The sequence below is a fragment of the Hyla sarda genome, chromosome 4 (genome assembly GCF_029499605.1).
Source record: "Hyla sarda isolate aHylSar1 chromosome 4, aHylSar1.hap1, whole genome shotgun sequence".
NCBI lineage: Eukaryota > Metazoa > Chordata > Amphibia > Anura > Hylidae > Hyla > Hyla sarda.
Genome location: NC_079192.1, coordinates 131,737,209 through 131,764,505, shown reverse-complemented (window position 1 = coordinate 131,764,505; position 27,297 = coordinate 131,737,209). Strand labels below are relative to the sequence as shown.

At 42.4% G+C, this 27,297-nt stretch overlaps 1 protein-coding gene across 4 annotated transcripts in view; it reads right to left on the bottom strand.

The window, feature by feature from the left end:
- LOC130368461 (lamin-L(III)-like) overlaps positions 1 to 27,297 on the bottom strand; it is a 61,494-nt gene that overhangs the window by 13,857 nt on the left and 20,340 nt on the right. For 2 of the 4 annotated variants that reach the window (XM_056572143.1, XM_056572142.1), the window contains exons 5-7: positions 15,583 to 15,711; positions 12,691 to 12,816; positions 4,817 to 5,037 (exon numbers count right to left, since the gene is read on the bottom strand). In XM_056572143.1, coding sequence (XP_056428118.1) covers positions 4,817 to 5,037; positions 12,691 to 12,816; positions 15,583 to 15,711 — 476 coding nt within the window. The remainder of the gene's footprint in view (positions 1 to 4,816; positions 5,038 to 12,690; positions 12,817 to 15,582; positions 15,712 to 27,297) is intronic. The other 2 variants (XM_056572146.1, XM_056572144.1) reach the window with 1 other exon arrangement.

Below are 27,297 nucleotides of genomic sequence, written 5' to 3'. Positions count from 1 at the left end.
CCTTTTTGAAGGGGGTAGTTCAAACTTTTATTAGGGGTTAAGGGGTTAATTCACATTTATTACTATTTGTTTGCACATTTTTTTGACTTTAGTCCACATAGAGATCACATACACTGATCAATGCTGCGCTATAACATTGCATTGATCAGTGTTATTGGTGTTATTTTACTACTGCCTGCCATGGCTGGCTGCAGTATAGGAGCGACGATCTGACGGCACAGAGCACAGTAAGAGATCTCCGTCCATCCTTTCAGCCAATTAGCATCCCTGAGATAACCCGCAGTTAATTTCATATTTTAAGATGCCTCAAACTTTGCTCGCTGTGTCTAAAAGGATTTATGCCGGACATCACCTCGATCAGTTATGTTCGACATTAGCCACAGGTCCCGGCTATGACGTGCGCTGCATAGCCCAGTGCACCTCTGATACCTGCCGAGGGGACCCCCCGCCTGATCTGCTTTGGTATTGGGGACGTTTGCACGAGTACAAGTACTCATGCAAATATCCAGTATCGGTCCAGATACCGGTATCGGGACAGCCACACTCAGAATACACAATCATAACGTAAACCTATGCTAAAGTACATGCTCTACTGTGTGTGGCTTACTTCTTGCATACTACACGGCTACATAATCACCTATAAAATCCTTCCAGGCAGCTTTCAAACCTTCCACTCCCACCAAGCTCTGTCCTCCTTGTGATTCTATATGCCCCTCCATCTATATTATGCAGATGAATCTATAATATCTGACTTTTCTAAAGAGACCAGGAGGGCAGCATGGTCACTGCACCTGCACTCACATTTAACCCCTGGACATGTTTTATTTATACAGTTATCGTTAGTCTGGGCACTAGTTTTCATGGATTATTACTTGAGATGCTTCTGTCAGAAATTTTCATGATTCAAAATTTGGCCACTTGACACTTAAGTTATTTTGCACCAAAATCAGCAATTCTGGGGCAAAGAAAAAAAAAAAAATAAAAAAATAAAAAAAAGTGGCACAAAAATTAGCTCATATTTTCAAAGAAGCAGAGAAAAAAAAAGACCTGATTAATATTGCTAGAGCAGAAATTACAGTAGTTTTTAAATATGTCCCCCAATGACTGTATCCCCTGCGATCTCTGTGTAGCATACCCCCTCCCATAGCCATGAATGGAAGGGGGGGGGGGGGGTGACGTCACAGCTCAGTCTCAGAGACTCTGTGTTTCCGAGACTGGCGCAGCACCCAGCACAGAATGCCAGGTGCTGCACATAGATGGCAGGGGGTTCCAGCCGCAGGATCCCCGCGGTCAGCTATCCAATCCCCCATCCTTTGGATAGGGGATAAGATGTCCAAGGGAGGAATACCCCTTTAATGTAGCTATAGGCCTTGTGAATACATTTATGGGGTGATTCATCAAAACATGTGCCGGAAATTAGGCCTGGCCATAGGCCCAGCACTCCCTCTCTGCCTGTGTATAATACAGGGGAGAGGGAGCGCCCTGCTCTGCATAGCTGTGTGCTCACAGACTAATTTGCATAACCCCGTCCCCTCTCTGTACTGAGCCAGTGTGAGACGGAGACTTGGGTCCCATGCAATTTTGCGTTGGCTCCTCCCCTCAGCTGTAAGGAGATTTCTGAACATACAGCGAGGAGAGGGAAATGCAGAGCTGTGCAGGACGCAACTCTACACCTCCCTCAGGAGGAGGGACATAGATTCTCACAGCCGCGCTCCTGGACATAAATTTTGACAGCTGTGAAAATCTACGTCCAGGGGGCTGTGTGAGCGGGGCTGTGCACCTCCCTCAGGAGAGGAGGGATTTTCACAGTCCCGGCTCCTGGATGTAAATTTTCATGCACCTCCCTAAGGAGGAGAGAAATTCACACAGCGCTGCTTGCACAGACCCCTGGACGTAGATTTTCACAGCTGTCAAAATCTACACCCAGGAGCGGGGCTGGGAGATTCTACGTCCTCCTGAGGGAGGAGCGAGGAGGGAACTGTGAACTGCGTCCTGCACAGCTCCGCCTTCCCCCTCCCCTCACTGTATGTTCGGAAATCTCCGGACATGGGGTGCAGCTTTGCACCTCACACTGGCCAAATGGCTAATTTGCATAGCCCTGCCCCCCTGACGACACAGACTGCAGATCTGTGCTATCATCTTCCTCCTCTCTGTATAGCAGGTGCAGTGCTAAACAGAGAGGAGACTCAAAAAAACAACAGAATGCTGTTCACCATGAGTTAGGGACAGATGTAGAAGTGATTTAGGGAAAGATTACTTACAGGTACGCTTTAAGGAACGATGGCGTACCTGTACACCCTGGTCCAGTTAACAGGGTTTAAACAGTTCTCACGAGCAGAGAACGCTTTAAGCCCGGTGGGTCCCAGGTTGCTACGGGCAGCCATGACCTACGAGAATGCCAAGAACCACCGATCAGGCCGATGCCCGGCATCAACCCTTTAGACGCCGCGATCAAAGTTGGATACAGTGTCTAAAATGCGGGTTAACTATGCTGGTTGACTCTGGAGCTGATCGGGACATCTGCGGCGACAAAAAAAATAAAAGTTAATAAAAGTGAATTAACCACTTCCCTAATAAAAGTTTGAATCACCCTCCCTTTCCCCATTTTTTAAATAATGTAATAAAAAAATAATCATATGTGTCCCAAATATTAAAATAAGGTTAGCTAAACCACACGGTCGATGGTGTACACGTAAAAAAAATACCAAAGTCCAATTTTGTGCATTTTTGGTCACTTCATATACCATAAAAAAAAAAATTTGTTATAAAAAACTATCAAAAAGTCCCATCAAAACCAAAATGGTACAGATAAAAACTAAAGACCACAGCGCAAAAAATGAGCCATAATATAGTCCCGTATGCAGGGGTAAATTTTATACATACAAATTTTGGTGCATGTAGTCATTTTTTTTTTTTTTAAGTAGTAAAATAAAATAAAACCTACATAAATTGGGTATCCTTGTAACCATATGGAGTAAGGTGTCATTTTTATTGAAATATGCACTGTGTAGAAACGGAAGCCCCCAAAAATTACAAAGTGGCTTTTTTTTTTCCAATTTCACCACACATTTTTTTTGGTTTTGTGGTAGACTGTTATAAAATGTGTAATGCCATTACAAAGTACAATTGGTGATGCACAAAACAAGCCCTTCTATTGAAAGCATTATGACTTTTAAAAGGGAAGGAAGAAAAAACTAAAGTGCAAAAAATGAAAAATTGGTCCTTAAATGGGCACTCTCATTAAAACTATTTTTTTTTGCCATTGCACTCCTGATGGCAAATACAAAAGATTTCTAATATACTTTGGTTAAATTTTTTTTTTAGTTTTCTATGTTTTATTTGTGATTAAAAAAAAGCTCATGAGCACATTTTCTCCCATTTCATACACAGACTTAGGATTGAGGTCCAAACGCAGGAAGTGCAGCCTGGAGTGCTGAGGGGGTTCCAGCCAACTGCATATGGTAGTTAAGTGTGAGAGGAGCTATGACTGGATGAGGCTGGACACTCCCCCCCTCAGCACTCCAGGCTGCACATTCTGTGTTAGGACCTTGGTCCTAAGTCTGTGTATAAGATGGGGGAAAATGTGCTCTTGAGCTTTTTTAAGCACAAATAAAAGATAGAAAACTAAATTTTTTTAACCAAAGTATATTAGAAATCTTTTTTATTTACCATAAGGAGTGCAATAGCAAGAATTAATTTTAATGAGAGTTACCCTCTAAGGTCAAAATGGGCTCCATCCTTAAGGTGTTAAAACATAAAAAAAAAAAAAAGCAATCTACAACAATTCTACAACGTTTCATTATGTATCAGAAATATAAGGATAAAAAAAATAAGAAAAAAAATATATATATAACATTATTGGTACGCACGCATACTACTATGCAAGTTATCTCAGATATGTTATATTTCCTTTATTTTTATTTATTTTAGTTTAGTCTTTTTTTATTTCTGTTTTCCTTTTGGTTTGGTTAAACAACTGCCTATCTTATATGTAAGATTGAATCGACAATCAAGTCTTCCTATATGCAGTAAACAACTGTTTAAACAACTGCTGTTTTTGTTGTCGTAAATTAATAAGTTGACAGCTGCGTCTGTCCTTTATACATGTTTGTTTTTCTATTATGGTAAAATTCAATAAAAAAAACTATTGAAAGAAAAAGAAAAAAAAAATCTAATTGGTTGCTTTGGGAAATTCAGCAACTTTTCCTCTCCCTCTATGTTTTACTGGAAAGAGCTGGAGGTACAGGTTCCCTTTCCTAACCAGTTACTTCCGGGATACGGCCCACTTTTGGCCATCCGTGCTCTCCATACACCACTGTGAGCTGATATACGAACTTGTACTTCATGTTGTTTATGCTCCTGACTACAGATGAGCGAACTTACAGTATATTTGATTCGTCACGAACTTCTCGGCTCGGCAGTTGATGGCTTTTCCTGCATAAATTAGTTCAGCTTTTAGGTGCTCCGGTGGGCTGGAAAAGGTGGATACATTCCTATGAAAGAGTCTCCTAGGACTGTCTCCACCTTTTCCAGCCCACGGGAGCACCTGAAAGCTGAACTAATGTATGCAGGAAAAGTCATCAACTTCCGAGAAGTTCGTGACGAATCGAATTTACTGTAAGTTCGCTCATCTCTACTCCTGATACATCTTTGTAGATGCTTGGATACTTTTTGTATTTAAACGTACGCTGGCTGATGATGTAAAAACATGATAAGAATGGGGCCCACCTTTTGTATGCCCACTATATAAACGTATTATGGTAACAACATTCATGCTACGGTTAGTAAAAATAATTCTAATAATATGAAGCCATACCTCTGCTCTTCTCCTTCCAGCATTTTTCTGTAAGCATTTATTTCCATGTCTAGCGCCAGTTTAACATCCAATAGCTGCTCATATTCTTCCAGCTGCGCCTGCAGTTTATACCTCATGTCGGACACCTCTCTGTCCTTCTCAGACATCTGCCTTCGGTGCATATCTTTTGTGCGATCCAGCATCTCCTGTAACTCTCTCACCTTGTTTTCCAGAGCAGAATTCTGTCAGAGAGCAGAGATTCCTTCAGAGAACGACATTCACCCCATTACCTGTCCTCATTCACCTGACCACAGACTGGTTTGTGCTTTATGTGCCGGGTCCCCCCAAGCTATTCTCTCTTGATAACGTGTGAGAAGAACATGTGCAGTCTCTACCAGGCAAAGAGCACAAAAGCAAGCAGTGTCACTGGCAGGAGACCGCGCTACTTTTACAAGCCTTTATTTGGGAAGCCGTTTGCCTTCAGAACACTAAAATTATTAACGTTTGTTACGGTTCACAATACATGCATAAGGTGCTCTAATCCAATCACTTTAAACACTGCGAGACACTGCAAGATTATGCATGACAATTACTGCGGGTATACAGTGATCCCTCAACTTACAATGGCCTCAACATAAAATAGTTTCATCATACAATGGTCTTTTCTGGACCATTGTAACTTGAAACCAGACTCAACATACAATGCTATGGACAGTCCAGATCTGTGACACGTGTCAATGGCTGGAAGAACTGACCAATCAGAATGGACATTTTACTTGTAAAAGCACCTGTATTAGTGAAGTGTATGCACTGACTGGTGTCTGGTAGCACCCCCTACAGTACAGGGAGGTATTACATGTTCTGTCCTACCCTTTACCTGTATTACTGAAGCGTATGCACTGACTGGTGTCTGGTAGCACCCCCTACAGTACAGGGAGGTATTACATGTTCTGTGCTCTTTACCTGTGCCAGGGTTAGCTGCTCCTTTGGACACCAGGTGAGGGCGACTCCATGTTACTTTTTTAGGACATTGCGTGTACTGTACAGAACCTGAAGAAGCTCCTGTCCTCTACATAGACCAGTGTTTCCCAACCAGGATGCCTCCAGCTGTTGCAAAACTACAGCTCCCAGCATGCCCGGACAGCCTTTAGCTGTCCGGGCATGCTGAGAGTTGTAGTTTTGCAACAGCTGGAGGCACCCTGGTTGGGAAACACTGACAGACAGTGATTTACAGCTCCCAGGAGATATTTCTTACTTTTATATGTACGATCTTACTTTATCTATATTAGTTATCTACTTATTTTTCTTTAATCCTCACTTTTTCCTATTTTTGGATGACATTTTGGGGGCTTCAGAACCAATTACCAGGTTTCCATAGAGTTCTGGTCTCAACATACAATGGTTTCAACATACAATGGTTGTCCCAGAATCAATTAATATTGTAACTTGAGGGACCACTGTATAGGGAGTTACCGAGCCTTTTAAAGCTAATGGCTTAGTGCTCCAGCACACCGAAGAAATGCAGGAAGGAATTTCCTCACAGAATTGCTTTAGCGGATCCATGCTGCCCGAATCAGTGCTTGTTTTCTGCAGAATTTAACTGCAGAAATAAAAATTGTCTTCATGGACGGCAATGCATTACCAGAGCAGAATCAGCAGAACCATTCAACGGTCCAACGTTTCTGCGGATGCTGGAATAGGGATTTCTGTGTCAGATATTTCTGAAATTCCTGTGAGTTCACAGTGCAGCAGAATCCTATTAAAATCAATCTGCAGCAGAAATTCCATGCAATATACCGGCAGAATTCCACTTGGAAATTCCGCCATGTGAACATAGCCTAAGAAAATTCTGCTCTGAATTTCTAAGGCGGAATCAGCTTGCAGCAGAACCCCAGTGATGCCACTTATCCCAATGGGATTCATTGCACACTATAGAAGGTAGCGGAACTTCTGTAGTGTGCACTAAGCAGCAGAATCCCCTTGGGATCAATAGGATTCTGCTACAAATGGCTTCTGCTCAGAATTTCATCTCAGAAATTCAGAGTAGGATTTCCTCAAGTGTGCATGGGCCCTTACTCTTCTGGGCTATAAATAATAAAACCGGTGTGGGGTATACTCTTGGCGAACCTTCCCCAGGACGAAGGTTCGCCGAAACGATCGTAGGGGTGGCGTCACTCCTGCTCTGCTGCTGGTATTATCAATCACATCTTACGAGTGGTATGCATGTCTGTATTTTTAACTATGTGCACTTTATAGAGGTCTTTTCCTGACCCTTTGATGTACGCACCTTATCCAATGCACCATGCACCTTTATTGTATTATAGTATTATGCACATGAGCAGGTAGTGTCGCCCCTTTTTGTCTAACCTCCCACAGTTAGTTTGTTCTTTCCCCTTTTCTATGTTTTTATGGAACTAATAAAAGCAATCATATTTTAACTATTTAAATGACTCCGTTCTCTTGGTGTTTTGTCTAACAATTTTTGGAGGCCATATATGAAGCCCCTTTGTACCGGGGATGCACTTTAGACATATTGTATGTCCTATTGATATATCTACACCCCGATACTCTGTTGCTATTTTATTATTTTTTGTAATTAATAGAATAATAGCATGAAGTGTCTGCCATGTTGTATGAATTCTCAGAAGGCCCCAAGTAAAGAAGGCCTAAGTGGAGTTCGTTGAAAGATCACATACCTTTGAATGTTTGAAAATGTGATATATAGAACAAAAAGTCCCGGCACTCCCCAAGTTGCAAGCCAATTTGTGTTTATTGTATGCGGGTAAACAGGACGCGTTTCGGCAAAGCCTTCCTCTGCTGTCTGACAGCAGAGGAAGGCTTTGCCGAAACGCGTCCTGTTTACCCGCATACAATAAACACGAATTGGCTTGCAACTTGGTGAGTGCCGGGACTTTTTGATCTATATGCCTATTTTTTCCACGTGCACCACCCACCACAGAAGTGCCGACTTTTTTTCCTATACTGAAAATGTGATATGTCTTCTAAGAGGCATGCAAATAGGTACTAGGCGTATGACAAACAAGTCAAGACAATACCCATAATGTTTGACAAGTCTCCAAGGAGAGTTCTGGAGAGAGAAACTCATTGTCTGTCATTTTGGGGGGGGGGGGGGGGGGGTCTGCTCTGTACACCTGGATACAGGTGTGTGGGTGTTTAACAATGGGTTGTATTTGCATTCTATTTGTCTATATCTCTGCCCATCTATTTGAGATGCCTATGAAGTATCAATGACATAGTCTTGTCTTTGAATGTGTATACAGGTGATAAGGTGACCACAATAATCTTTTGCATCTCTAACAAAATTATAGTAAATTATTGTTTAGCTGTGATGTCATGTGACTAGCCCTGATCTCCATACACACACACACACCAGTCATCATTGGATGATATATTTGCTTGGGTGGATCTTTAAGTCAGAAAATAAGTTAAAAGCAGGTGCAAGGAGGACAGAGGAGAGGAGTAGAGAGAAACTACAGGGAACACAGAAAGAGGTACCCCATCCTCATTACTGAAGTTCCTAGAGGTGTCGGGGTTAATAACATTTATGAATTATGAATTAATTATGGTCAACAAAATATGAAAAATATTATGACCGTTATGAATTGCCAAAAATATACAAACAATGCAATTCACCATATCTGGGCTAGACTATTTTCTCACATATGAGTTCTTTGAAGTAGTGGTAGAAGTAACTTTTGCAACATAATAAAGTAATACCGCAGTTTAGGGATTGACCGATATCGTTTTTTTAGGGGCGATACCGATAATCGGTGCAGGTTAGGGCCGATAGCCGATAACTTATACCGATATTCCGGTATAAGTTATCGGCTATTTAATCCCCTGCGACACCGCTGCAGATCATTGATTTAAAGCGGGCGCTTTAAATCAATGATCTGCAGTGGCTTTTGCGGGGCCATAGGCCGCCGCCGCCACCACCCGCTTCTCTCCCCTACCTGCCAGGGTGCTCCGGGCCATCCACCCATTGTTCCTGTAGTGTCCGGGGGCGTTTCGGGTGGAGGGTGGTCCGGTCCGGGCTGTCCTTCTCCGGCGGGCCTCTTCTCCACTCCGGGCAGGCTCCGGCCTAGTACGCTGCATAGACGTCGCTGCGCAGTGACGCCCGTGCGCAGCGACGCACCTGACGTCACGGCGTAGCGGCATCTATGCAGCGTACTAGGCCGGAGCCTGCCCGGAGTGGAGAAGAAGACCGTGGGAGAAGGACAGCCCGGACCGGACCACCCTCCACCCGGAACGCCCCCGGACACTACATGAAGGAAGGATGGCCTGGACCACCCCCATTACGGGTAAGTTTAATTTTTTTATTCACTCGGAGGGTGGGGGAGGGGCCCGACGGGTATAGCGGTATGGGAAAAAATCCATACCGGTATACCGCCTAGCATCACGGTGGGGGGTGCGACGCGGTGCGGTGGGTCGGAGGTGCAGTGCGGCGGGTCGAGGGGGTGGCGGTCGCGGTGCGGTGGGGGCGGTGCGGGGGGCGGGGCATTAACGGCTTATCGGCAAGATAATTGCCGATACCGATAATGCCCAAAATCGTGATTATCGGCCGATAATATCGGCCATACCGATAATCGGACGATCCCTAGCGGTATTATAAAAATGATATGTACATTTATTGGTTTCAATTTATTAACATTGAAGAGTAATAGACAGTAATATAAATGAAATTATATAAAGTATATCAATGACGTCATGTCAGATGTAAACCACTGATATATTAGTAAGATATTTAAAAAGATTAAACTTAGTCACATAAGTAGGTTAGTTAGTTGGCTCATTGAGCGTATATGAAACCAGTGTGGTTTCTTTCTAGGGGCAAGTAATAAATAATGATTTTAGGTCCTATTCTGTGATTTGTAGTTCAGATATTAGTATATTACTTTGTGTAGAGATCACATCAAATGATATCAAATGGGCATTTTACGTGTATAAAATGGGAGTAAACCCGGCCCAGTTCTAACCACAACTATCTCTGGTAAGATACGGTACTAAATATACAATTTATAGTACGCTACTGATTAGGATGACTTAAATTAAGTTTCCCCGTGGGAATTATTACGTCATGTCGGAGCAGAGTAGGATCCCAACAGATTATGCTAATATGCAATATGATCATTGCATTGATCCCCATAAGACGTGCCCCGTTCATCTGCAGTAGAAGGGGGTGTGGCATATAAACTACTATTACATCTCATAATTGAGGTTATATATAAGCCAGGTCTGCTCATATACATAACATAATTCTGTCCACATTAAAAGGAGGTAACTTAATCAAATAAGAAACCTATGCATCTTACCGAGAGTACTTCTGGATGAAAGATGGTTGCCCAGGGTCCATGGAAACGCCTGTAGTCATAACCGATTATCAGAGAAGAATGGGCTTATAGCATCAAGTTCTCTCAATGGCTCTTCATGGCTCCGCCCCTTCAGGTAGCCTCTAGGAGCTTCTGTGATGAGGATGGGCCTCATTTTCTGTGTCCTCAGTTCTCTCTCACCCATGTTTTTAACCGGTTTCCTATCTTAAGGGTCCATACAATGCCATTGATATTTCTCAGGCATCTCAAATAGATAAATAGAATGCAAATACAACCCATTGTTAAACACACACCTTTATCCAGGTGTGCAGATCAGAGCACTCACTGTGTACAGATCAGACCCCCCATTGGAGTCAAAAATTACAATGAGTTTTACTCTCTCGGACTGAGACTTGTCATTGTTTCTGTAAAACACTGTTGACAAACCATTGTCTGACTTGTTTTAGACAGATAATTTTACAAACATTCACAGGAATTTCTAGAGTGATACTTTGGTCTTTCAATTAATTCCACTTAGGCCTATTACTTGGGGCCTTCTGAGAATTCATACAACATGGCGGACACTTTGCCATGTTTTGTCCTTTCATATTATAACATTTGATGATATCGGCACAAAATAACCCAACAGAGGCTACCTGAAGAGGCAGAACCATGAAGAGTCAGGGAGAAAACTTGATCCAATAAAGTAATTTCTTCTCGGATAACCAGTTATGACTACAGGCGTTTCCATGGACCCCGGGCAGCCATCTTTCTTTCATTCAGAAATACTCTTGGTAAGATACTCAGTTACCTCCTTTTAATGTGGACACAATTATGTTATGTATAGCAGCAGACCTGGCTCATATATAACCTCAATTATGAGATGGTAATAGTAGTTTATAAACCACACCCTCTTCTACTGCATATGAACAGGGCACGTCTTATGGCGATCAATGATCATATTGCTTATTAGCATAGTCTAATGTGATTTTCCTCTGCTCCTCCACATGAGAATTCCCAAGAGGAAACTTAATATAAATTGGCACTGTCAGATACAAAAACTTTTGATATGTTGTAAAGCATGCAAAACCAATAGGTTTGGCAATTGCTTTCATTAGAAAATTTTCAGTATTTCATACTGAAAAAGTCAGTCAAACAACTGGCCCCCTGCCTGCTTGGACACATACTAGTCCTGCTGTGTCCATGCGTCATCACCTATGTCATGGACACATTTCCTTGATTGACAGCTGTGAGCGCAGGGCTCATAGCTGGAGGAAAAATCCTCCCACTGTCAGGTTGTGTCCCGCTACTGTCAGTGAGGACAAGCTGGGAGTTGTAGTTTTGCTAATGCTAGGGGAGATGTGAGCAGACAGCATACTGAGGGAGGGGGCGGAGACCTGCACAGTGAGGCCACGCCCCTCCCTTTGAGAGGAATTCCGACTAGTGAGCTAAATTAAAGAAGTGTAATAAAATAAATAAAGGTGCTAGACACAAAAATGTACATGGTCAGGATTAGGTACTGAGTGATATATTAAAAAAAATAATTTTGTTGGATCTCACAGGTACTCTTTAAGTCTTCCTAATTAGTAGCGTACTATAAATTATATATTTAGAACCGTATCTTACCAGAGATAAATGTGGTTAGAACCGGGTGGGGTTTACTCACATTTTATATATATGAAATGCCCATTTGATATCATTTGATGTGATGATCTCTATGCAAAGTAATCTATTGATATCTAAACTAACCTACTTCTGTGATTTTATTAAATATTATTATTAAATAACATTATTAAGGTATCATTGGTTTCTATCTGACATGACGTCATTGATATTCTTTATATAATTTCATTTATATTATGGTCTGTTTACTCTCCTTAATGTTTAACCAATTGTAACCAATAAATGTACATATAATTTATATAATAACTGCGTTATTTTATTATATTGCAAAAGTTACTTCTACCACTACTTCAAAGAACTCATATCTGGGAAAATAGTCTGGCCCAGATATGGTGAATTGCATTGTTTGTATGTTTTTGGCAATTCATAACGGTGATAATATTTTAAATATTTTTGTTGACCATAATTAACTCATAATTCATAAATTAGTTATTAACCCCGACAGCAATCTACTTCTCTGATACGCTAGAAGGCAGGCCAAAAAAGACAATGCCGGAGAAAATGGCAGAGGCAGGGAAGGGGACCTCTGTCTGCCTTCTCGGCTGATCTGATCCCCGCAGCCGGGCTGCAGGCATTCAGATCAGCCCTTAAAAGCACATCACTGCCACAGATGTTGTGTTCTGTATAGATCATGGTATCTGAGGGGTTAATGGCAGACAACACTGACACTGTCCCTAGCTGCTGATAGAAGCCGGGACCTGCCGTACATGAAGCAACCACCGCTATGGTGCTCGCTTCATGTACAGTACGTAAATATATGTCCTGGTGCACTAAGTCCCATCGCATCAGGATGTACATTTACGTCCATTGCCGTAAGGGGTTAGGCAAACAATTGGACATCTATGTGCAAAGCAGTCAACCATTCTAGAAATGAGAAGGTACCTGCTTATGATACTGGTTCAGCTGTGAGGACAATGTATCAATTCTGAGCTTTGTAGACATAATCTCTTCTCTTGTTGCACTTGCATAATCGCTGTTCTTTGCAGCCGCAAGCTGTGCATTCTCCAACTGTAAAACATTCAGAAGCATTTATATTACCATACAGTTATAGAAAATCAGATGACCCACACAAAGAATAATACTGTAAAAAGCATATATGTTGCATATGGGCTAAATCACCAGCTGACCATTGTTTACTTAAATAATTTGACTTTGTCTTGTGAATAATTCACCTAAACATTTTAGGGGAAATGTATCAAAACCTATGTAAAGGAAAAGTTGACCAGATTTCTTCTTTTATTTTTTCAGAGGCCCTTTTCAAAATTAATGAAGCGATCTGATTGGTTGCTATGGGCAACTGGCCAACTTTTCCTCTGCACATGTTTTATCTTTATGTGTTATCCTAGTCTGATTCACCTACAACTCTATCTGTACATTGACATCATAAACTGTAAATAGCCAGAAGCATCTAGTCCGCCCAGTAATCTGAATCCTATGAATAGTCCCTGGCCCTATCTTGTATGAAGGATAGCCTTATGCTTATCCAATGCATGTTTAAACTCCTCCACTTCTGCAGGAAGGCTATTCCATGCATCCACTACTCTCTCAGTAAAGAAATACTTCCTGATATTACTGCAGAAGCCTTTAAACCTTATCCTACTTGGAGGACCCATGACCTGCAACTAAGACTAAGCTTCCTTCATTTTCAGTGAATAATTATTACTTTTGTCATTTTTATTTATTTCAGGGAGTATTGTGGGGTTTTCTGTCTTTAATGCAAGGGTACTGACATTTTGTCCACATCTGTATTCACTAGGCTTGGAAAATAGGTACATAGTATATTGCATAATAAATAATATTTACAGACATATGTGCTCTTATATGTGTTTGACAGAAAGCAAAGAATGCTCGGCTTTGAAATACTATGTAACTCAAAACAAATTCACTCCCTATTTACCAAAACGTGCTGGTTATATAGTAAGACTCCCCTAATGGTGAACAAACAGTTCTTGGTTAAGCGGTACATCCAAATAATCAAGAAATTCAGCACTGTTTAGCAACCAAAATTTACATTACCTTTACTGCAGCCAAACGCCAGGAAATCAGAGGACAGAAGTATACATTTTGGGTATATATAGCAATCCTATTTAGCTACCCCTAAAACACAAATATATGCAACAAAGCACCAATACACAGAGCCAAAAGAAAATACATCACAATAACAGAATAATTAAATATTATTCATGTATATAAACACCACTACAAAATTACTTAAATTGTGGCCTTCTGTATCGGTTTTTCTATATTTTTGTGTTTGACCACCCAAGCTGCTTGGATGGGACCCCACTTTTGTCTGTTGTGAGCAAGGTTCAGTTTATTGTGCAATATTTCTACCGCAAGCATTTTAATCGTATGACATTGTATTTTTTTTCTGTATAAAGTTTACTAATTGTCCATTACATGCCTTTTTTGCTTTATACACAGCAATGAATTAAGGGGACTTTGCGTGAAGCCAAGTACGGAGTAGCTGTCTACCCGCAATGCTGTAGTAACATTTCTCTAAATTGTTAACCAGTTCAGAATACTTTCTTTACTTTTTAGGATGGCTATTCAAGTTAAAATAAAAATCTGCCCAAACTTTAAAGTTTGGGTGGGATCAGCCAATCATACAATGTGTATGGTAAAGTCCCGGAAGGGGCAGATGTTATATTCAGAGTGAACAGCGCATATATATTTGAACAGATAATTGCTCTTGGAAATCAGAGGTTTGAAACATTTCAAAGACAGTAAAGTGCGTGGAATCTAAATATTGTATAATTGTCAGAACCTATAGGGTTAAAAGGTTCTGTGTTTGTTTTGTTGCCGGGTTGCGCTTAGCTGTATGGCTGGTCAGCTGACCTTTTGATGAAAGCACCTGCGGGGTTGCCTATTTAACCTGGCAGTTTTGCTCTCATTCAATGCCTGTGAAAGAGTCCAACTCCAGTAGCTAGCGATTTACCCTGTTTATTCTTGTTTAGCCGGCAGCTGTGACTTTTGGCTTATCTTCTCGACTTTTCTCTGGTATTAGCGATTTTGTACTTTGACAACTCCTGGTTTTTGATGTGGATAGTGGACATTGACTTATTGTGTGAGTGTGTTAGTTTTGCTTCTGTCTGCTCCCTACTGTACCTTGACCTGTGTCTATTATTGTATTTTATTATTTTGACAGTTACGCCGCTCACTTGTCTAGGGAGGGACTGTCACCATGGTTACGGATAAGTCGCCTAGGGCAGGTATGTAATTAGGCAGGGATAGGGGACAAGGCGAGAATAGTGTGCACTCCTTCCTTGCCCATACGTGACAATAATATTTGGGGATTGAACAGAGAGCAAGCTGTAAGGTGAATTTTTTTTTCTGTGACTCTGAGGGACCCTTATTTTTTATTTTATTTTTGGGTGTGTGGTGATAAGTCTGTCTTTTTTTAATTAAGGTATTGACCTATTGATAGAATAAACATCCATAGGTATTGTCTTAAAAAAGACAAACAAAAAAAAGATAAAAGATTAAGATTAATGGAAAACAACGTGAATGATTGTCTCCTAACCAAGAGGGGTCTGGCAAGAAGCTTATTCTTCTCTTTATTTTATGGTGGAATAGGGAGGAATCGCTGCAGGCATGCTTATAATTTAACGTGAATGATTGTCTTCCAACCAAGAGTCGTCTGGCAAGAAGCTCATTCCTCTCATCTATTGATGGTGGAATAGGGAGGAATAGCTGCAGGCAGGTTTATGATTTAACACAATGTAGCTTTCTCTCTATATACTTCTATAAAGCTTTCATCCTATAGGTCTGTACCTGGCCTTGATCCTCTCTCTTCTCTATCTGTCTCTGGACCTCACTCACTACCTGTTTTTTAACTTCCAAATCTTCTTTTTGCTGCTGCTCTAATAGCTCTTTAGCCTCAGTATATCCTTTATAATACATCTGTAGATAGAAATGTTTTACATTTTTCACAAAGAATAACTGAACTTCTATCCCCAACAAACTATAAAATGTAGACATGGTGAATTACTATATTAACAAAATTTTTCCAAATTTTTTTTAAATCTGTCGATCATTTCTATACAGTCTAACTCTTCGTGATTAGTTAAAGGGGTAATCCAGAATTCGAAAAACTGTGGCTTAGTTCCAAAAACAGCGCCACTCCTTTCCTCGGGTTGTGTGCAGCATGCATTACAACTCTAGTTCATTCACTTCAGTGGAACAGAACTGCAGTACCACACACAAACTAAGGACATAAGTGGTGCGAATTTTGAAATACAGTAACTATGTTTTTTTTAATATATATATCTATATAAAGCACCCACAAAAGTAGCAAAAAGACCTTAAGACATCTATCCCATTCCATTCCCAGCTTTTTTTTGTCTTTTTCCTACTTTTGTGGGTGCGCATAAAGCAGCAAACAGTCTTTATGATTTATGATCTGCGATAGTCGAACATAGGCATAAAAAGAAGTCTCAAACCCCTCCAAACGTTTCTTACAAAACTGCCTTTGGAGGGCACTGTAAAAAGTCTCACAAAAGTCGAGGAGAGGAGGAAACATAAAATGGTATTCTGCAGTATTTAATGTTTTTCTTTTTTTTTTACTTACGTGTGCCAAAATGATCAAAGCCCCTGTGATCATATGATAACTATGTTGCGCAAAAGTAAAACTGAAGCAAAAAAAATAAAAAATAGCTTGAAAACACCATTTCCAAAGACAACAATGATAAGTGTCCCTCTGTGTTTTCAAATCAACTGGTGCCAGAAAATTATACAGATGTCACTTGCCACCTCTGTCCATGTCAGGAACTGTCAAGAGCATTAGAACAAAATGGTTTGGTCTTTTAAAAAATGTGTCATCCAGGTGGGTGGAAATTTACTAAAAAAATCTACTTGTCCAAGGGACTAAAATGGAGCAGGTTAGTGCAGGTGACGCTGAGGACACATTTCCTTTAAATTTGCTTCCACTCTGGACAGTTCCTGACACAGACAGAGGGGGCAGGAGTGAGCACCTACATGAACTAAACTACTTTCTCCAAGCTGTACAGCAATTGATAAGTAGTAGAAGGCTTTAGTATTTGTGTTTTATTTTTTTTTACCTTTCTTTCTTTAAACAAGAGTAAATTTACAGATCTGTGTAACTTTCTGCTACCAGTTGAATCGTTAACAATTTTTCTTTCTGGAACATCCCATTGGAGGTTACACATGAACTTCACTAGACTGTTAAAATGACTCTTTAAGGGGTACTCGGGTGGAAAACTTTTTTAAATCATCTGGTGCCAGAAAGTTAAACAGATTTGTAAACTACCGTATTTTTCGCCATATAAAGACGCTCCGGCATATAAGACGCACCGAATTTTAGAGGCTGAAAATCTAGAAAAAAAGATTCTTAACCAAATACAATGTTAACCTCTTAAGGACCCAGGACGTATGGGTACGTCCTGGGTTCCGGTCCTGCGATATAACGTGGGGTCATACGGTGACCCCGCATCATATCGCGGCGGGCCCAGCGTCATAATGAAGCCGGGACCCGCTCTCAAAGCTGAGCCGCGCAGCTAAAAAACTAAAGTGAAAGTTGCCGGTTAGCTCAGGGAGCTGTTCGGGATCGCCGCTGTATAATCGCGGCATCCCGAACAGCTGTAGCACAGGAGGAGGTCTTCTTACCTTCTCCTGTGCTGTCCGATCGCCGACTGAATGCTTCAAGCCTGAGATCCAGGCTTGAGCATTCAATCGCCGAAAACACTGATTGATCCATTCCTATGGAGATGGATCAATCAGTGTAAAAGATCAGTACATGCAATGTTATAGCCCCCCCTATAGGAGCTATAATATTGCATAAGAAAAGTGTAAAAAAATCATTAACCCTTTCAATTATTCCTTCCCCTAATAAAAGTTTGAATCACCCGGCATTTCCAAGAATAAAAAAAAACAGTGTAAATAAAAATAAACATATGTGGTATCGCCGCGTGCGGAAACGTCTGAATTTGACAAATATACAGCTTTTTAAACCGCACGTTCAATGGCGTACGCGCAAAAAAATTCCAAAGTCCAAAATAGCGAATTTATCACATTTATATCACAAAAAAAGTGAATAAAAAGTGATCAAAAAGTCTGATCAGAACAAAAATGGTACCGCTAAAAACTTCAGATCATGGCGCAAAAAATTAGCCCTCATAGCGCCCTGAACACAGAAAAATAAAAAAGTTATAGAATATGACAATTTTAAACGTATACATTTTTCTGCATGTATTCCTAAATTTTTTCTGAAGTGATACAAAATCAAACCTATACAAGTAGGGTATCATTTTAACCGTATGGACCTACAGAATAAAGATAAGGTATCATTTTTGCCAAAAAATGTACTGCGTAAAAACGGAAGCCCCCAAAACTTACAAAACAGTGTTTTTTCATCAATTTTGTCGCACATTGATTTTTTTTTCCCATTTCACCGTAGATTTTTGGGTAAAATGACTAATGTCATTACAAAGTGGAATTAGTGATGCAAAAAATAAGCCATCTTATAGAATTTTAGGTGAAAATTTTAAAGAGTTATGATTTTTTTTAAGTTAAGGAGGAAAGATTGAAAATGAAAAAACAGAAGAAGCCCGGGTCCTTAAGGGGTTAAGTATAGGACAGTGATCTTCAACCTGCGGACCTCCAGATGTTGCAAAACTACAACTCCCGGCATGCAACATCTGGAGGTCCGCAGGTTGAAGACCACTGGTATAGGAGGTAATACTCACGTGTCCCCGCCGCTCCAGACCCGTCACCGCTGCCCTGGATGTCGCCCTCCATCGCTGTCGCCGCGTCCCTGGGGTGTCCCAGTCGCTCCGGAACATCTCTGCTACCCGGTATCCTTGCTCTCCGTCGCTGCCATCACGTCGATACACACGCCGCTCCTATTGGATGACGGGACAGCGTGCGCGACGACATGATGATGACGAAGGAGAGCGCCGGCCATGCAGGGGCTCCCGGCACGGAGCAGACACCGAGGAGACAGGTAAGGTCCCTCCCTGTGTCCTGTTCGGTGGTCCCGAACAGCCGGGTTAGTGTCACTTTTGCTTCAGATGCGGCGGTCAGCTTTGATCGCCGCGTCTGAAGGGTTAATACAGGGCATTACCGCAATCGGTGATGTCCTGTATTAGCCACGGGTCCCGACCGTTGATGGCCGCAGGGACCGCCGCGATAGGACATGGTTTTAATGTGCGTCTTATACGGCGAAAAATACAGTACTTCTATAAAATGTAAAACTTTCCAGTACTTATTAGCTGCTGAATACTACAGAGGAAATTCTTTTCTTTTTGGAACACAGAGCTCTCTGCTGACATCATGACCACAGTGCTCTCTGCTGACATCTCTGCCCATTTTAAGAACTGTCCAGAGCAGCATATGTTTGCTATGGGGATTTTCTCCTGCTCTGGACAGTTCTTAAAATGGACAGAGATGTCAGCAGAGAGCATTGTGTTTGTGATGTCAGCAGAGAGCTCTGTGTTCCAAAAAGAAAAGAAAATTTCCTCTGTAGTATTCAGCAGCTAATAAGTACTGGAAGGATTTAGATTTTTTTAGTAGAAGTAATTTACAAATCTGTTTAACTTTCTGGCACCAGTTGATTAAAAAAATTAAAAAATAAAGCTTTCCATCGGAGTACCCCTTTAACCCCTTAAGGACTGAGCCCTTTTTCACCTTAAGGACCATTTTTTTGCAAATCTGACCACTGTCACTTTAAACATTAATAACTCTGGAATGCTTTTAGTTATCATTCTGATTCCGAGATTGTTTTTTCGTGACATATTCTACTTTAACGTAGTGGTAAAAAATTTTCGTAACTTGCATCCTTTCTTGGTGAAAAATCCCAAAATTTGATGAAAAATTAGAAAATTTTGCATTTTTCTAACTTTGAAGCTCTCTGCTTGTAAGGAAAATGGATATTCCAAATAATTTTTTTTTATTCACATATACAATACGTCTACTTTATGTTTGCATCATAAAATTGATGAGTTTTTACTTTTGGAAGACACCAGAGGGCTTCAAAGTTCAGCAGCAATTTTCCAATTTTTCACAAAATTTTGAAACTCGCTTTTTTTCAGGGACCAGTTCAGGTTTGAAGTGGATTTGAAGGGTCTTCATATTAGAAATACCCCATAAATGACCCCATTATAAAAACTGCACCCCCAAAAGTATTCAAAATGACATTCATCAAGCGTTTTAACCCTTTACAGGTTTCACAGGAATAGCAGCAAAGTGAAGGAGAAAATTCACAATCTTCATTTTTTACACTCGCATGTTCTTGTAGACCCAATTTTTGAATTTTTGCAAGGGGTAAAAAGGAGAACATTTTTACTTGTATTTGAAACCCAATTTCTCTCGAGTAAGCACATACCTCATATGTCTATGTAAATTGTTCAGTGGGTGCAGTAGAGGGCTCAGAAGGGAAGGAGCGACAAATGGTTTTTGGGGGGCATGTCACCTTTAGGAAGCCCCTATGGTGCCAGAACAGCAAAAAAACCACATGGCATACCATTTTGGAAACTAGACCCCTCGGGGAACGTAACAAGGGGTAATGTGAACCTTAATACCCCACAGGTGATTCACGACTTTAGCATATGTAAAAAAAATATATATATTTTTTACCTAAAATGCTTGGTTTCCCTAAAGTTTTACATTTTTAAAAAGGGTAATAGCAGAAAATACCCCCCAAAATTTGAAGCCCAATTTCTCCCGATTCAGAAAACACCCCATATGGGGGTGAAAAGTGCTCTGCTGGCGCACTACAGGTCTCAGAAGAGAAGGAGTCACATTTGACTTTTTTGAAGGAAATTTTGCTCTGGGGGCATGCCGTATTTAGGAAGCCCCTATGGTGCCAGGACAGCAAAAAAAAAAAAACACATGGCATACCATTTTGGAAACTTGACCCCTGGGGGAACGTAACAAGGGGTAAAGTGAACCTTAATACCCTACAGGTGTTTCACGACTTTTGCATATGTAAAAAAAAAAAAAAAATGTACCTAAAATGCTTGGTTTCCCAAAAAATTGACATTTATACAAAGGGTTAAAGCAGAAAATACCCCCCAAAATTTGAAGCCCAATTTCTCCCGATTCAGAAAACACCCCATATGGGGGTGAAAAGTGCTCTGTTGGCGCACTACAGGTCTCAGAAGAGAAGGAGTCACATTTGGCTTTTTGAAAGCAAATTTTGCTCTGGGGGCATGCCGCATTTAGGAAGCCCCTATGGTGCCAGGACCGCAAAAAAAAAACCACATGGCATACCATTTTGGAAACTAGAGCCCTCGGGGAATGTAACAAGGGGTTAAGTGAACCTTAAAACCCCACAGGCGTTTCACGACTATTGCATATGTAAAAAAAATAAAAATTTTTTTACCTAAAATGCTTCTTTTCCCAAAAACTTTACATTTTTAAAAAGGGTAAAAGCAGAAAATACCCCCCAAAATTTGAAGCCCAATTTCTCCCGAGTACTGCGATACCCCATATGTGACCCTTAACTGTTGCCTTGAAATACGACAGGGCTCCAAAGTGAGAGCGCCATGCGCATTTGAGGCCTAAATTAGGGATTGCATAGGGGTGGACATAGGGGTATTCTATGCCAGTGATTCCCAAACAGGGTGCCTCCAGCTGTTGCAAAACTCCCAGCATGCCTGGACAGTCAACGGCTGTCCGACAATACTGGGAGTTGTTGTTTTGCAACAGCTGGAGGCTCCGTTTTGGAAACCGTGGCGTACCAGATGTTTTTCATTTTTATTGGGGAGGGGAGGGGGGCTGTGTAGGGGTATGTGTATATGTAGTGTTTTTTTTACTTTTTATTTTATTTTTTGTGGTAGTGTAGTGTAGTGTTTTTAGGGTACAGTCGCACGGGCGGGGGTTCACAGTAGTTTCTCGCTGGCAGTTTGAGCTGTTGCAGAAAATTTGCTGCAGCTCAAACTTGCAGCCAGATACTTACTGTAAGCCTCCGCCCATGTGAGTGTACCCTGTACATTCACATTGGGGGGGGGACATCCAGCTGTTGCAAAACTACAACTCCCAGCATGCGCTGACAGACTGTACATGCTGAGAGTTTTAGTTTTGCAATAGCTGTAGGCACACTGGTCATGTATCACGGAGTTTGTGACCTTACTCAGTGTTTCAAAACCAGTGTGCCTCCAGCTGTTGCAAAACTGCAACTCCCAGCATGTACGGTGCATGGTGTAAGGTGACTGCTGGGAGTTGTAGTTTACAACAGCTGGAGGCACACCGGTTATGAAACACTGAGTTAGGTAAAAAAAATTAAAAAAAACTAAGTTTCACAACCAGTGTGCCTTCAGCTGTTGCAAAACTACAACTCTCAGCAGTCACCGACAGCCAACGGGCATGCTAGGAGTTGTAGTTATGCAACCAGCAGATGCACCACTACAACTCCCAGCATGCACTTTAGCTGTTTGTGCAAGCTGGGAGTTGTAGTTATACAACAGCTGAAGGTACACTTTTCCATAGAAAAAATGTGCCTCCAGCTGTTGCAAAACCATAAGTCCCAGCATGCCCATAAGGGAATGCTGGGAGTTGTGGTGGTCTGCCTCCTGCTGTTGCATAACTACAGCTCCCAGCATGCCCTTTTTGCATGCTGGGAGCTGTTGCTAAGCAACAGCAGGAGGCTGTAACTCACCTCCTGCTGCTGCTCCATGCAGGCTGTCCCTCGCCGCCGCCGCCGTCGCTCCTGGGGCCACGATCCCAACATGGACGCCGGGGATCGGGGTCCCCAGCACCCGGGGTGCACGTCCCGCACCCGCTCACGTCCTCCAGAAGAGGGGCGGAGCGGGTGCGGGAGTGACACCCACAGCAGGCGCCCTGATTGGTCGGCCGGTAATCCGGCCGACGAATCAGGGCGGTCGTGAGGTGGCACCAGTGCCACCTCACCCCTGCAGGCACTGGCTGTTCGGGGCCGTCAGAGACGGCCCCGAACAGCCAGTAATTCCGGGTCACCGGGTCACTGGAGACCCGATTGACCCGGAATCGCCGCAGATCGCTGGACTGCATTGTCCAGCGATCTGCGGCGATCGCCGACATGGGGGGACATAATGACCCCCCTGGGCGATATGCCGGGATGCCTGCTGAACGATTTCAGCAGGCATCCGGCTCCGGTCCCCAACTGGCTAGCGGTGGGGACCGGAATTCCCACGGGCGTATGGATACGCCCTGCGTCGTTAAGGACTCGGAATGCAGGGCGTATCCATACGCCCTGCGTCCTTAAGAGGTTAAGAGCACCATCCCAGTACTTTGGTATACTGGGATTTAATTTATGGGGCAATATAATACTGCAGACTAGGGATGTAAGAAAAAAAATCGATTCCCGCGATTATCGCGATTTTTCACTTGCCGATACTGAATCGATTCAAAATATTTTTGAATCGATTCTTTTAGTGATGTGGAATTTGTATCTCCTGATGCACAGAAAGCATGTCCCGGGCATCAGGAGATACAAGTTCCACATTTTGTCAGCCGGATCGGACACGGCGGCGGCGCTCTGGATGTATGGAGCGTGCTCCGACTCGTGCCCGCTCCATACTCTGCGGCCCCCGGCTGATTTCAGTATCCGGGGGCCGCTGATGCATCACCGCCGCTAATATCCAGCATGCGGTGCTCTGCAGTGTGTATGGAGCGGGCTCCCGACTCGTGCCCGCTCCATACTCTGCAGCCCCTGGCCGCTAATAGCCAGCATCCGCCGCTAATAGCCAGCATGCGGCGATCGCCTCGGCTGGCTATTAACCCTTTAGATCGCCGCTGTCAAAGCTGACAGCGGCGTCTAAAGGGAGATGTGTATGCTCTCCGTGGCTCTGTCATTGATAGAGCCTGGCTGGACCAGGCTCTATCAATGGATCGCAGATAAATGGAGTTCAATAGAACTCTATTCATCTGTCTGAGGAATCTAATGATTCCTAAAAGACTAATAAAGTGTACAAAAAAAAATAAAAATAAAAATAAAGTTTTAATAAAAGTGTAAAAGACATTGTTTTTTTTAGACAGAATCGGGATATATGGCGATGTATCGTCACCTAGACGGTATCGCGATATATCGGGATATATCGAATCGCCACACTGGTATCGCGATTCGAATCGAATCGCCAAATTCTTGGCGATTCACACCCCTACTGCAGACCCTCTAAAAGTCAGTGTTTCCCAACCAGGGTGCCTCCCAACTGTTGCAAAACTACAACTCCCAGCATGCAGCAGTTCTAGGCTGTTAAAGCTAAGTAGCCTGCACTATACCATAGAGCATATAAAGAAACCCTGATGTAAACTAGCCAAACAGGCCAAAAGTTAAATATTTCAGCCTCTAGAGGGTAATGTGGGATGTCTATGGTGCATACAGAAAATGGGCAGCGGCAATGCAGTGTGAAAAAAGCCTAAATAGATAGGGATCTGTAATGAAGATGGATTTTCTTAAAGAGGTATTCACGCGTCATTACCCCAGATTAGAATGACAGCAAGTGCAGCATAAAACTTAATATATTTGATCTTCAAAAGTGTGCCATATTTGCTGTAATCCTCCTGGCTCCCCATTATTGTTTATTGCTCATCTATGGTTACAGCCACTGAAATCTAGCAGCAATGACTGTGCTTGTGCAACCCTACACCTGTATCTTCTATAAAGGATGGCTGGGATCTCAGGAGAACGCATAATAGAGCATTCATGGTAATTCCCGGTGCAGCCACCTCTCTGCAGGCCTATTGACTTCTATGGGATGGCTACAGAATATGCATAATAGCCCTGCAGCCATCTCAGAGCTGCAGAACACTTCTAGCTTCCAGTTATCAGGATTGTGCATGACCTCAGCAGATGTATTGCCTTTTAGCACATCCCTGATAACTGCTAAGCAGCTGGGTGTGTTCTGAAGCATTTACACTACTAAAGTGAACATTGTGCTCCCGAGCTGACTGTGCTCTTCAGCAGCGTGTGAGCTTTTCAATGCTTCTAGCTGCTGCACAGTTATCAGGGATGCACTTGCTCAAAGGCATGGGACATGGTATGATGATGTTTCCAGAGCCTGATATGTCAATCAACAGAATGTGTCCACCCATAATCCGAGCAGTAGAACCAAGTTCAGAGCCTAAGAGCAGGTAAACCACGAGATGTGAATACCTCATTAGCTAGTAAACAAAAACAAAAAAATGTTTAAGTGCAACATTCCTGCCTTGTATGAAACAGGAGCTAGTATACTGCTTCAAAGCTATGCCAGTTTAAAGGAAGACAGATTAAAGGGGTACTCCGATTCTTAGAAATCTTATCCCCTATCCAAAGGATAGGGAATAAGATGCCTGATCACGGGGGTCCCGCCGCTGGGGACCCCCGTGATCTTGCACGCCGCACCCAGTTTAAAGTTAGTCCCCGGAGCATGTTTGCTCCGGGTCTGAATACTGTCGATCACGGGGCCGGAGCGTTGTGATGCCAAGGCTCCGCCCCGTGTGACGTCACGCTTCGCCCCCTCAATGCAAGCCTATGGGAGGGGGCGTGACAGCTGTCACGACCCCTCCCATAGGCTTGCATTGAGGGGGCGAAGCGTGACGTCACACGGGGCGGAGCCTTGGCGTCACAACGCTCCGGCCCCGTGATCGACAGTATTCAGACCCGGAATGAACATGCTCCGTGGACTGATATTAACTGGGTGTGGTGAGCAAGATCCCAGGGGTCCCTAGCGGCGGGACCACTGCGATCAGGCATCTCATCCCCTATCCTTTGGATAGGGGATAAGATGACTAAGCGACCAGTACACCTTTAAACTACACTGAACGGCAGAAGTGAAGAATCATGAAAAATAGAAAGTAGTGTTTGGTTTTCACTCTAGTATCAAGTTCTACTAATGCAGTGACACTCTTCCAATCACTGGTGAGCAACACAGAGGCCCCAAGAGCCATATGTGGCTACCAAGCCACTTGGCTAAACCTGTGATATTACACATTGACAGTACAGCCAACCTTTTGCCAATACCCTTAAGGGTACGTCCACACGGGCGGATTACCTTCAGAATTTCCAGAGCATATTTGCTATCATTTACTTCAATGGGTCCGAAGGAAAATCAGCAAAACTGCCTCTACTGCGGATTTTCTGCTGACCCATTGAAGTCAATGGAAGCAAAATCCACTGTGGACTTTCCGCAGGTAATCCGCCCGTGTAAACGTACCCTTATGGTCTATTCACACACAGTATTCTGTGCAGATTTGATGCACAGGATTTTCTGCTGCAGATTTCAATGTAAACTGAATGACTGAACACAGCTTGAAATCCTGCACATCAAATCTGCACAGAATACTGTACGTGTGAATAGTCCCTTAAGCAGCAACACCTGCACTGAACTACCTATATAGGTTAATAGTGTGGGTTAGGGTGCATTCACTCCACATTTTTGCAATACAGTTCCCGTATCAGGTTTTTTATGAAAAACGGATTCCTTAAAACTGGACTAAACTGTATCAAAATGTGTGTACAAATTTCAACCCGTATACAGTTAAAATCTGTATACGGATTGAAAAGTGATGTCCGGTTGAATCCGTTTTTTAAGAAAAAAAACATACAGGTTTTTAACTTTTCACTCCATTTTGAATAAATTTACACTTGTTTGATTGAAATTCCAAGAAAAAAACTCAGTCAAAAACCGTATGGTGAAAACCGGATTGGAACCGTACGCACATACAGTACTGTACGGTTCCCATTGACTCCCATGTTTAAAAAAAACGTATACGGTTTAATACAGTTTTTCACCCGGACCAAAAAACGTGCTAGACTACAGTTTTGGGTACGGGAAAAAAAACTGACAAAACCGTACACGATGCAAAACGGACACAACCGGATGCATTGTTTGGCATACAGTTTTCAATGGAGGGTCAATGCGTGCGCATTTCAATACGGTTCTGTACGGTTTTCCCATTGAAAACATATACGGGAACTGTATTACAAAAACGTGGTGTGAACCCAGCCTTCTGCTGATTCAAGCGTATTTTACCTGGAAAATATTAGTAAAACAATTCCTGAATAATCTTTATATTTCCTGATATGCAAAATGTCTTTCTGAGCAATGGAGGCAATGTTCTGCAGCGTGAGCAATGCTATTCCCATCCTTCCCGATCAGAAATCGCCTCCCTCTTCAACATGCATTATAACTTCCCTCCCACATCTGCATTACATAAGAGCCATTGCCCATGTGACCGCCTTGATTGTAAAGCACAGTGCAGGTGCCCGTACATACTACTGTGTTTGCCAACCAATGTGCTTCCAGCTGTTGCAAAACTACAACTCCCAGCATGCCCGGACAGCCGGGCATGCTGGGAGTTGTAGTTTTGCAACAACTGGAAGCACACTGGTTGGGAAACACTGACATACTAGGTACATCCGGAAAGCAGGTGCGATGCAACACATGCGCTTTGCATCACTGTAGTAAATGTAAAGAAATATTAATGACCATTAATAAAAATATCCATTGTTATCCAAGCATCTATCTCTCTACTGCTTTTCTTATGAGCGTGTACAGCAAAGCCTTAACATTA